General features: G+C 43.2%; 1 protein-coding gene across 2 annotated transcripts in view; it reads right to left on the minus strand.

Annotated features, from left to right (window-relative positions):
* LDAH (lipid droplet associated hydrolase) overlaps positions 1-12,296 on the minus strand; it is a 107,373-nt gene that overhangs the window by 13,189 nt on the left and 81,888 nt on the right. For both annotated transcript variants that reach the window (XM_060272438.1, XM_060272439.1), the window contains one exon: positions 3,567-3,649. In XM_060272438.1, coding sequence (XP_060128421.1) covers positions 3,567-3,649 — 83 coding nt within the window. The remainder of the gene's footprint in view (positions 1-3,566; positions 3,650-12,296) is intronic.

Consider the following 12,296-nt stretch of genomic DNA (forward strand, 5'->3'; position numbering starts at 1 on the left):
GTGCTTTTAAAAAAACTGAGTGATGTTAATTTGAAGGAAATGAGAGAGAGAGAGAGAGAGAGAGAGACAGAGAGACAGAGAGACAGAGAGAGAGAGGGGCTTCTTCAAAGGCATTTTGGCTGAGATCCTTGAAGGGCAGTATATGAATTTAAGAAATACACAAATAAATAGCTAATACGTTTTTGCATTGTAAAGTGGATTTATGAAAGCCCTCGTGATTGAGAAGAACCCCTTAGTTGCTTAGAAAACTCAGGAAGCTGCCTTCTACTGAATCAAACCATTGCTCCATATAACTCAACATTTTCAATGTCCAGCAGCAATTATCCTGGGTTTTACAGACAGGCTGAACATGAGCATAAAGGGCTTCTACACACGCAGCAAAGTTTTACCTTCTCACTTCCAGAAGCTGGAATGCCAGAAGCTGCCTTATATTGACTCAAGACCATTGGTCTTGGGCCCAGTATACCTGAAGGAATGTCTCCACCCCCATCGTCCAGCCCAGACACTGAGGTCCAGCTCCTAGGGCCTTCTGGCGGTTCCCTCACTACAAGAAGTGAGGTTCCAGGGAATCAGGCCTTCTCGGTGGTGGCCTCCCATCAGATGTCAAGGAAATAAACAACTATCTGACTTTTAGAAGACATTTGAAGGCAGCCCTGTTTAGGGAAGTTTGATGTTTTATCATGTTTTTACTATTCTGTTGGGAGCTGCCCAGAGTAGCTGGGGAAACCCAGCCCGATGGGTGGGTTATAAATAATAAATAATATTATTATTAAATTATTATTGGCCTCTTGGTATCAGTACTGCCCATTAGGGCTGCCAATAGCTCTCCAGAGTTCCAGACGGGGATCTTTTGCCGTCTATTACCTGAAGATGGCAGAAATCGAACCCAAGTGTCTGAATACCCAGCATGTGCTCTACTTCAGAGCTACATTGGAGACCATTGATCAGGTTCCTTCAAATCCTTTGTGGTGAGGTGGTGATGATGGGGGAAGGTGCTTTCTTCCGAAAAGGAATAAACCCGAAGCCTATAGCTGTGTGCACGAAGCCAACTGCGTTCCACTCTGAATCAGGGGAGAATGTTTACATTACACATCCATGATGCAGTAATACTCAAAATACTGAATTTGCACAAGCCAGGTAAAAACTCATGCCTGTAAATGAAGACGTCTCTTGCAGGCTAGTTAGGCATCTTATGCGCACGACTGGAGGGGCACCTAACACCGTGTATACACAACGATGTGTATTCATATACATTTGCCATCATCACGGACACATTTTGCGTGCCAGAGAAAAACAATTGTGTAAGTCTGAAGCACAGCAACCTTATTTTTGTGCTTTTATGTTGTGAACCATCCTAAGCAGTATACAAATTAAACAAACAAACAAACAAACAAACAAACAAACAAACCATAAAGTTGTTTTAATCAGTTTTAAATATAGTGTTTTAATGCTGTAACCTGGGACCTTAGAGTGAAGGACAGGTAAATGATGATGATGTCATGTTATTTTTTTATGCCTTGTGGGATGTGCACTGCTGCCTACAGGACCCCCAGTTAATAAGGGCATGAAATGTTCTCAAGCATGTGAAACAGCCAACGCTGTCCCACATTATTTGTTTCGGGATCTCTGAGAGGCGGGATCAACGCTTGGACTTTAAATGGTCTACTTTTCCACCAGAAAAAGGGCAGCGAATCTTCCTTTTTGTTCAGCATTTGAAGCGGAGGGTTTAAGTGACTCACTTCTGCTAAAATTCCTCCAGCCTCCTTAAAGGTAAAGGTAAAGGTACCCCTGACCCTTAGGTCCAGTCGCAGACGACTCTGGGGATGCAGCGCTCATCTCGCTTTACTGGCCGAGGGAGCCGGCGTTTGTCCGCAGGCAGCTTCCGGGTCATGTGGCCACCGTGACTAAGCTGCTTCTGGAGAAACCAGAGCAGCGCACGGAAACGCCATTTACCTTCCCACTGTAGCGGTACCTATTTATCTACTTGCACTTTGACGTGCTTTCGAACTGCTAGGTTGGCAGGAGCTGGGACTGAGCAAACGGGAGCTCATGATCCAGCTCCCTTACGTGTCAGCATTTGCTGCACCTGAGACGCCCAGCTCTGAAGAGGCCCGCATTTTCTCTTACTCCCTCCTCAGCTCCTACTAATTATGCTGTAAAACTACTGGGCTTGAAAAGGCAGGAATAATTTAGTGTCTCTTTTCTCTCACCTCCTTCAACACACAACATGCAAATGGGATCCAGAAATAACTTTTCTCTTCCCCAGCAGCTGGCACCGTCAGGTGTTAAGATTGGCTTTACACTTATGATCACACTGACTACTAAGCAGCATAAATTTCCCAAAGTGACAACTTGCCAACTCTATCGCAACTTGGGCTCCAGTTCCTGTTCTCGTCGGCTTCCAACCCTTTATTAGTCAAGCCCTACTTTTAACGTCAGTACACTTCAGGTTGAAGTTTGTGCCAACTCACATTTCTCCCCTAATTTTCACCTTCCCAGAAATTATTAGAAGGAAGAATTAGGGGGGAAAGTTGAGAGTGTGGGGTAGAGAGGAGGAGGAGGAGGAGGAGGAGGAGGAGGAGGAGGAGGAGGAGGAGGAGGAGGAGAAGAAGAAGAAGAAGAAGACGAAGAAGAAGAAGAAGAAGAAGAAGAAGAAGAAGAAGAAGAAGAAGAAGAAGAAGAAGAAGAAGAAGAAGAAGAAGAAGAAGAGGCATTTAACTCCATGCTTGCTTCTACACTGTCCTGGTCTTGCCAGCTTTTTATAACTTTGCCTCAATTAATTTTTAAAATAAAATAAAATAAAATAAAAATTCCTTGGGTAGAGCACACCACTTTAAAAGTGCAATGACACAGAGGAACAAATAAAACACAGGTTTTCAAAGTAGGCCTCCAGGTGCAAAAGCATTGCTCAGGTTGACGTAGTCAAGGAAAACAGATGGAAATAGACAGAAGCACCTGCGAGGCCTTTAATTCAGAAAGGAAAGTACGGTAAGCACATTTTGCAACTATAATGAGCAAAAGGTGAATCGCGCCAAGGTCAACCTGGCTCGTACATCTTGCATAGAGATATTCTGAGGTGAACGTATCATTGAGAAAGTAGAGCAGGGGGTCAGCAAACATTTTAAGCAGGGGGCCTGCTGAATTAATTATAGGCTATGTGAAATAAGGCCAGAGACACAAATTCTTTCTAACCAATAAATGCAGACAAACTATACATAAATGGCCTGAGATCAGAACAGAATCATTTGGGTGTTGAAAAGCAGGACAGTGAAGTACAGTGGTACCTCTACTTACAAATAACTCTACTTACGAATTTTTCTACTTACAAATGGAGCTCCGTCCGCCATCTTGGATGTGGTTTAGATAGGATTTTTTCTACTTACGAATTTTTAGATAGGGTTGCTTCGACTTACAATTTTTTTCTCCCAATGCATTCCTATGGGATTCGACTTACAATTTTTTTCGACTTACAAATGTGTGTTCGGAACGCATTAAATTCGTAAGTAGAGGTACCACTGTATCTGCAAATGGGCAACTCATTAGAACTGGGGAGAGTAAAGAATTACCTTCTTTAAATGCTTTCTTATGGCAGTGTTATCTCTCTCTGTGACCTCGTTCATCTCTTGGTGTCCCATGTACATGGCGTTTGCTGCAAAAATAAGAGACCCACATGCAATTATGGCAATATAAAAACAGCTTGTGCAGAAAACAAAAGATGCTGGCTAGATTTTCCAAGCCAAGTTGAGTGAGGCCTACTCTTTTAACAGGTCTATCCTCAAAGAAACTGTTCAGGACTTGAAGTCCTATAACAGCTTGCCACATTGGCAATGCAACCAAATCTAGGGTTGCCATTTCCCAATAAGTAAAAAGTTGTTGAGCTTTTTTTTGGAGGGAATTTTGCCAATTAAAAAGGATTCCCCCCCCCCAGATGGTAATTTTGCCCGTGGAATCCTGGACATGTCCAGGAAAAACCGGACATATGTGGATTTTAAAGAAAAAACAGAGAAATTATATGATGCAGTAGAAAAAGATTTACAATGGAAACCATGGAGGGGTGGAGGGAAGTATAAGGCTTCAGGGAATCCTATATGTTTACAATTATGATTATTGTTTGAATTCAAATGTAAATTGTAAAACTGAATAAAAAAATCACACACACACTGTCAGAGGTTCTTGCGACTACTCTTGAGTAACGATGCTCCACATCTGCTTGTCTTTAAGATTTTTTTTTATTGTGCATTCTATTTACAGTGCAGAATGCCTGGAAAGCATGTCTGCTTAGTCTGAGTCAGAACCTCGCAATGGCTTCTTTCTGTTTCGCGCCCAACGTAACAGCTTGGGAACTCCAAAGCGCCTCCCCCTTGTCCTACGGGGTGCCGTACACCTCAATTCAGGCGTCGGGGGGAAGGGCCGTCCCTCTGACTGCTCTCCCGTCATTTCCTCCCCAGCTGCCTCCCTCTCTACTCGGTGTGGAGGCTCTTTGACGCTGCTAGAGCCCTGTCTCTCTCCCTCTGCTTCCTGACTCTTGTAATCTGATTTGCTACTGGACTTACTGCTCTGAGAGGAACTCGACCTGATGAGGGGGAGCTGTTCCCCCTTACACACACACCGGATATATGGCAACCCTAGTGAATCCATCATTATTAACAACAACAACAGCTCAGTTCAAAGACAGTGAGTGGACCTTCTGTACTCATTGCAGGGAACTGTGAATGATGTCAACAGTGGCATGTGCGGCACAGCAATTTCACACAGCCCTCCTTCTCCTTCGTGGACAGGGGTGCATGAAGATGGCACAAATCAATTGGTTATAAAAGCGGCATCCAACCTAACACCGCAGGAGAGTGCAGGCACCCATGCTTCTCCACGATGGCTGCCTTTGGACGCTTCTCAGTAACACGTGACATGTGGCTCTCTCAACCATCAACTGGCAAGGAAGAAAGAACCTCGGGCACAGTCAGAGTTCAATCGTGTGTGATTGGCCTTGCAACGGATGCCATGGTTATTGTTATTCATTTAATTATGTGAGGGCAGTGGCGCCAGTTTTGACCTATAAAATAGTTAACTGGTTCAACATGACATAAGGCAGTGTTCTCAAAGGGGAGTTCCACATTGCATTGTTTCAAATCGGTTTTAGCATTTTTCTTTTGTTTTAAAATACTGTAGTTGAACATGCTTTGTTAAGACTTGCTACCTACTCCAAGGCCCTACGGATGTATGAATAGAAAGCGAAATAAATCTGTGAAATAAATCTATGGGTTGTATCCAACACTGCAGCTCCACTTTGAGCAGACTCCCTTTCTTGCCACCTCCAGCACATCCTTAAAATTGGAGGACCCTCTGGGATCGGGGGTGGGGGGGAGGTGATCAGCTGCATGGATGGAAATCTCTTGTGCAGCGTGAAATAAAATTATTTGCAGCTGCAGCATATGTTTATATAGCCCAAATTAGATATTTACTCAAACGAGAATTTTATTAATTCTGCTTTCCGAAGGGAATTGATTGTTTGGAATTAAAGGGTTTGATCATCTTTCGCGATCGCAAGGTAACTACTGTAGCTTCCAACAAGTCCTTCTGTGTTTGCCATGTAATGGGTAAGGCTGCCTTGAAATATTGGAAATTTAAACAGATTTCCCCACTGATTAGCAAAGGGGACTCACAGACCCTCCTAGTCCCCCTGTTTTCCAGGAACAGTTACAGAAGCCGTCTCGGTTTCTGATTTGATCTTGGAATGTCCCACTTTTCCTTACAATGTCCTTATTTTTATCGGAGAAATATTGGAGGGTATAGAGCAGGCATGTCCAAAATCAGGCCCCTATGGCAGTTTATTTCCTGGGTTAAAATCCTAAAAGAAGGCCAACAACTTCAATCCCAAAAAAAGGTCAACAACCTCAATCCTAAGAAAAGCTCAGCAACTTTGGGCGGCCCTCACGCATGTTCATTTCATCAAATCCGGCCCTCTTTGAAAAAAGTTTGGGCACCCCTGGTATAGAGTTATGTAACCCCTGAGCCAAGGAGATATAATTATATAGCCTTTAGAAGACACTTGAAGGCAGTGCTGTATAGGGAATCTTTTAAGTGTTTTATTATGTTTTTATATATGTTGGAAGCCGTCTAGAGTGGCTGGGGCAACTCAGTCAGATGTGTTGGGAATAATAATAATAATAATAATAATAATAATAATAATAATAATAATACAGTAATAATAATAATGGAACAGGACGTCCCTATTTTCATCAGAGAAATGTTGGAGGACATGAACTCACACGGCATATGCCATATGTCATGGGAGTAGCAGCTAGCAGAGTTTCAAATCACACACTGTCCCAATAGGCAGAGAAAAAGGAAACAGCAATCAGACAGAGTGACCCCAAAACATTACATCGAGCAAATTCCTGCAGCACTTTGAGGAAATGGAAGCAAATGATATTAAGGAGGGAGAGGTGAGAGCTCAAGAGATCTCCATGCCAAAAGGGAAAGTTTTCTGTAGACAGACACAGTTAGTAGAACCCAGATCAAAAGCTAAATGAACAAGGTGCTTGGAGCTAAGGTGGATTTAGAGAACTGAGTGAATCTGCATAATCATAAACAATGTATAAAACCCAGATCAGTTATCCATTATTTACCAGAAGAGTTACTATTTTCTGTGACAGTTTCTTCCTTGGGTAGAATTTTTCCTTGGTTTCCTTGACACCGAGGAAGTACTTAGATATTCTGCTGGATGTTCTGGATTCTTCCCCAAACTAGCAGGATTGTGATTGAGAAGGGGGTTCGGATTGCATTGTTTTGCTTTTTAACATATTTTTATTAAAGATTTCTTAGTTTACAAAAGTTATGTGTAATGTCTCTTTTTTCAAGTTACATTTTCTACAGATCCATTTCATTTGTCGAGATATTAGTGTTACATTAAGACAGTGGTGTCCAATTTTTCCCCCCAAAGAGGGCCAGATTTGATTTTACCCTGGGAAATGTACTGCCACAGGGGCCGGATTAAACCGACTGGCAGGCCGGACTTTGGACATGCCCGCATTAGGAAGAAAAGGGGGAAAGAGGTGGGGGGGGCATGGTGAGTGGGGTCGGGGGTGGGGTCGGGTGGCAATGCTTCTATTCTACTTAGTTTATGTGTGGGGCTTTGAGTCAGCATCGCTTGTGGGGGTTCTCTTTACTATTCGCTTGTATTCCTTTGGTGGTGAGAGAGGTTGATTTGTCCCCATGCCACTTCCAGTTTATTGGCTAGTTTTTCTAATAAGGCTGTTTCCCATACTATTTGAAGCCATTGGTCTATGCTTACTCCTGACAGGTCTCTCCAGTGTCTGGCTATGACGCTTCTGGCTGCTGAGAGTAGGTGGGCTATGAGCTCTTTATGATGTGAGCGGGCATTATTATTCTCACAGTGGCCGGAGCGGACTACTTCAGAGTAACGACGCTACGCAGCTCTGCATTTTATTCTTTTATTGGTGCTGCGTATTTACAGTGCTAAAGTCATTGCTATTTACACGGAGTGATGTGATCAGTCGGTTTCAGAACCTCCTAATGGCTTTTGGCGCGTCTTTCTCCAACACAAAAGCTTTGGCAGACCCATCCTCTTTCCCCTCCTCTTTCTGCGTAGTTCTGGCGTTGGGGGGATGGGTCTCCCTCCCTTATTCGCCCCTTCCTGTCCCGCCTGGGACCCTGGCTCCTCTACCTTGCCTGAGCCTCGGACCCGACTTCCTGCTTCCCTACTGGAATCGGAACTCTCTCTGCTTTCCCCTGTGCTCGGTGATTGGCTTGAACTCAGGAGGGGAGGGACTTCGCGATATCCCCTGTCCCTCACAATTATCTTGGAAGATGTTGATCGAATATTTACACCTACATGATGGGAGTTGCAGCCAACAGTATCTCTAGAGCCACAGGGCTCCCATTCTTGAATTAACCTGAAATGCCAGTAACAGGGATGATTGGATGATTTGAAAAAAACATTGTATTTAACCTTGCAAGTAACTGTTTAATTTATTCATTCCAACCCTTGAGGTCTGTCAGCTTCTTCAGCCTTGTTAAGCCTTAATATATGAATTTTTAGGTGAGCAACTTTAGATATTTTTGTATACTGTTTTAAAAGGATTGTATAAACACTTACAGTGCATTATAATAATTTATTATCCAAGATAAAAGTCCGTCCCCTGAGGAAACGATACCAGTGAAACGGGGAAGAGGCTAGCCGCCCGTCGGAAAACAGACGAGGACGCATGATACATTGTAGCACTTTACTATTGGACTTTTGGCGCTTTATATTGGACTTTTGATATTTTGAACATTGCACTTTCTGAATCTAACTTGCCTTTTCAGATACATTATACAGTGGAACCTCGGTTTAGGAACACCTCGGTTTACGAATTTTTGGTTTACGAACGCCGCGGACCCATCTGGAACGGATTAATTCACTTTCCATTACTTTCAATGGGAAAGTTTGCTTCAGTTTATGAATGCTTCAGTTCATGAACAGACTTCCGGAACCAATTACACCCATGCTTCGGGTTAAGTACGCTTCAGGTTGAGTACTCTGTGGACCCGTCTGGAACGGATTCATCCACTTTCCATTACTTTCAATGGGAAAGTTCGCTTCAGTTTATGAACAGACTTCCAGAACCAATTGTGTTCATAAACCGAGGTACCACTGTATATGTGAAGTCTCCTGGTTGCATATACATTTAGTATTTTCATGGTTTTTTTGTGTTTCCATCCTTCTATTCCAGTAACAGGGAGTTAGCACCCAGGGACAGCCTCAGCTCCTCTCAAAAATATTCCAGAAAAGCCAGGCTTTCACCTGGCACATGAAGTCATGCAATGTTGGCGCCAGGTGGGCTTTCCTGGGTTGACAATATTTGTCTGCACCAAGCAATAGAAAAAAAAGTTTTAAATTTGTTTAAAAAAACAAACAAACCAGGGCCAGGACGGTGGGGTTTTTCCTTTCACAGAATGTCTACTTTGATTTTGGACTAGACTGTGATCTTCCCATTTTTATCATGCCCTCCCTTATTTCTCCGATGAAAACAGGGACGTCCTAGGGGAAAGTGGGACATTCCATAATCAAATCAGAAACCGGGACGGCTTCCGTAAATCCAAGAATGTCCCTGGAAAATGGGAACACTTGGAGGGTCTGGTCCCACAGAAGTGTTGAGAAAATCAGGATTGTTATATATCAATTAATCAGTCTGTGGTATCAATTAATCAGTCTGTGGCTTGGGCAATCCAACAGCTTGACAAAGCTATCTTGAACTGATAAGACTTGGGAAGATCATATATTTCTAGTCATTTATACGTGTCATATGGGAGGAGGCAATGAAAGGCTAGGAAGCTTGAAGGTTTTCATTTGCTCCTAGGTCAGGTCTAGTGCACTTAGCTATAGGGGGAAAATCACACTATGATCCTGCCCGTGACCTCTCTCCTGACCTGGAAGATGAGATTGCTGGCTTTCACCCTCCTTTTCTACCCAACACCCCGACAAACGGAGGTGATTAAGCATTGGTGTCAGTTTAGTCACATGCCTTTGCTAAGCAGAGATGGCTAACTGTGCCAAGAGGCACTTGATTTATTCCTGATGCCGCAAACGTTGATGGGACTCAGAATCAAGGACCAAGAGAAGAAAAGAGAGCTTTATATCACCAGTAGCTATTTAACCCAAAGTGTCACGGCCAAAGCTTAATAACCACATCAGCTAAATTAATAGTTCTCCCCCACCCCACCCAAACAAAGCATAATGACTGAGATCAATCAAATTCCCCAGCCTTAGTCTTTAGGGCTATTTGACACCAATTCAATTAACCACCAATTGCCTGACAAACAAAGTTGCATGTACAGCACTGAAGCTCAAAACCATTCATACACTTAAGACTATACAACAGGGCAAGGAAACACGGCATTTTCAAACCATATTAGATTAATTTCAAAAATTAATTTAACATTAAATGAACAACGACTTCTGCTTTGAGGCAGCAACAGTCTAGTAAATAAAGATTTAGCGGTCAAATTTTCAGTTGGAATAGCCTTTATATATGGAGAGACATTGATGGACTGGCTTTTTAAAAACACAACCACACACAAAAAAACATGTTCTTGGTCACAGACCAAACCAGAAATCTATTACGTTCCCTCTAGGGCTGCGTTCCCACCCCTCCAAACTTTAAAGTACGCCAATGGATCGTTTTCAATTTGCATAGATTAGAGCGACTTGCACAAAGGAGCAATCACCATTTCTCTTCCTCTGGGAGAAGTGGTAACTTTCATTCCATCCACAGAAGGATTCATCTAGCGATTTAATCTACAATCTGAACCCGCTTCCATGGTCCATAGTTATATCAGCCACAGTACACATGTTTGTTCTCTTGGAAGCCCTGAGGTTTCTGCTTGATTAGAGCAACTTCCCAATGCCACCTGGTTGCTGGTCTGCAGCAGAGAGAATTGTGCTAGCAGAGAAGTTAACTGAAAACTCTCATTGGAAGTTGAACAGTCTTAATGTGTTGCTTGCGGCTATGTGCACTGTTAAGCTAGAAATTTGTGAGTTGACTGGGGTGGGGGTGGGGATTCCAAACAAATGTGGTCTACACATGTCAAACCAATTTAGGAATACAGGAGGGTTCAGCATGACAGACTTAAATTTAGAAGTGGATGTGAGCCCTGCACCAAGCAAAAAATGTATGATACCGCAACCGTTAGGTCTTGGTCCCCACATCACAGCGGCGCAAGAGACAACGAACGAACAAACAAACAAACAAACAAACAAACAAAATCATATCTGATTCCTAAGCCAAGCATCTGCATTCCTCTGTGACATAAAACATGGATACGAAGTGATGTCACTAATGGAACAATACAGAAGTTCCAAGTGAGATTGTTTTCCACTTGGTTAGCCAAAGCATCTGAGGGGCAGAGGGGAAACGACGAAGAAAGAAAAACACAAAGAAATTTCCAACAAAGATGCTCACAGCGATAGCAGATACAGATTGCAGATACAGACAACCTAGAAAGTTTGCGCTATAGACTACAGGCATGTGGAGAACCAAAGAGCTACTCAAAACCAGCAGCCTATCCATTTCCCTTTGTGCAAATTTGGTGTTTCGGAGACTGTCCTCTCTAGGAGGTTGTTTCTTTAGTGTTTTTCTTTTTCGGAATCAGTTGTGTCCAAAGGATTTCCTTACCTTTATTGCTGGGTTGACTAGCACAGTCAAATGATGGTTAAAACATTGCACTAAAAGTTGTTGCATGCAGACAGGTAGCTGCTGGGTGGTGGGCTCAATGACAGAGCCCATGCTTTGCATGCAGAAGGTCCCAAGCTCCAGCATTTCAAGATAACAAGGATCTAAGGTTGGTCAGCTCAGAAAGGCTTCTCTCATGGGACCCCTTTCCCTGTATTTCCCCATCATCAATGGCACAGAATACAGCACGAGGGTGCTCCTCTCCTGTGCTGCCTTTGATTCTGCTCAGTCTTAGCCATCTATCTGGCACATATCTGCTGGCAGAATGGCTCCAGTGGAAGTGCATTTTGCCCGCATATCTGCAACGGTGCCCGTGTTTCTTGCATTCTACCAGTGCAGTAGGACTCCCACAGCCTCACTGTTGATGCGACATTGGTATAAGATCGCACCCTTAGACTTTCAAAAAAATGTTTTCTTAGGGGGAACGGGCCACCATCTGCTAACATTTTTGCCTGGTAAGCTGCCCATCTTATTGTAAAATTCTTTCAGAGGAGTGTAACACTAGTTTTCTTTCCAGATTATTATTTGCTTCCAAGAAGGCATGCTTTGCCATTCCTCATACATCCCCCCCCTCCTGGTAAGCAGAAAACTAGCAAGTCAAGAAGGGTATAATTCTTCTATATGCTAGCTTTCTACAGGGTTTTGATGTGGGAAGGCATATAAGCATATGTTCAGAAATCAGTCCCGGGAGGAGCGTTTTATGAACGCCACAATTCAACTATTGAACAGCAATGGAAAAACTGAAGCATTCCCTTGATTCATCCTGGGCCTGTCTGAATTTTTTAGTCTTTACTAACATGAGATTTGTACTTGACAACTTTCCGCCTATGGACTGATTCCCATTCCTATTTTCACACAGTCAAAGTCGGAACAAGTTGGCATTTCTGACAAATGGTGTTTGATCCGAACCAGAGCTGTAAACAACCCCACTTTTGAGATCACAGTTGAGTACAGTCAAACCTCGGTTCTCAAATGGCTCTGTTTTCGAACATTTCGGCTTCCGAACACTGAAAAGCCAGAAGTAACTGTTCCAGTTTTCGAACGCTGAACGTGCTACGTGGTTTC

This window comes from Zootoca vivipara, chromosome 3, assembly GCF_963506605.1.
Source record: "Zootoca vivipara chromosome 3, rZooViv1.1, whole genome shotgun sequence".
Classification (NCBI taxonomy): domain Eukaryota; kingdom Metazoa; phylum Chordata; class Lepidosauria; order Squamata; family Lacertidae; genus Zootoca; species Zootoca vivipara.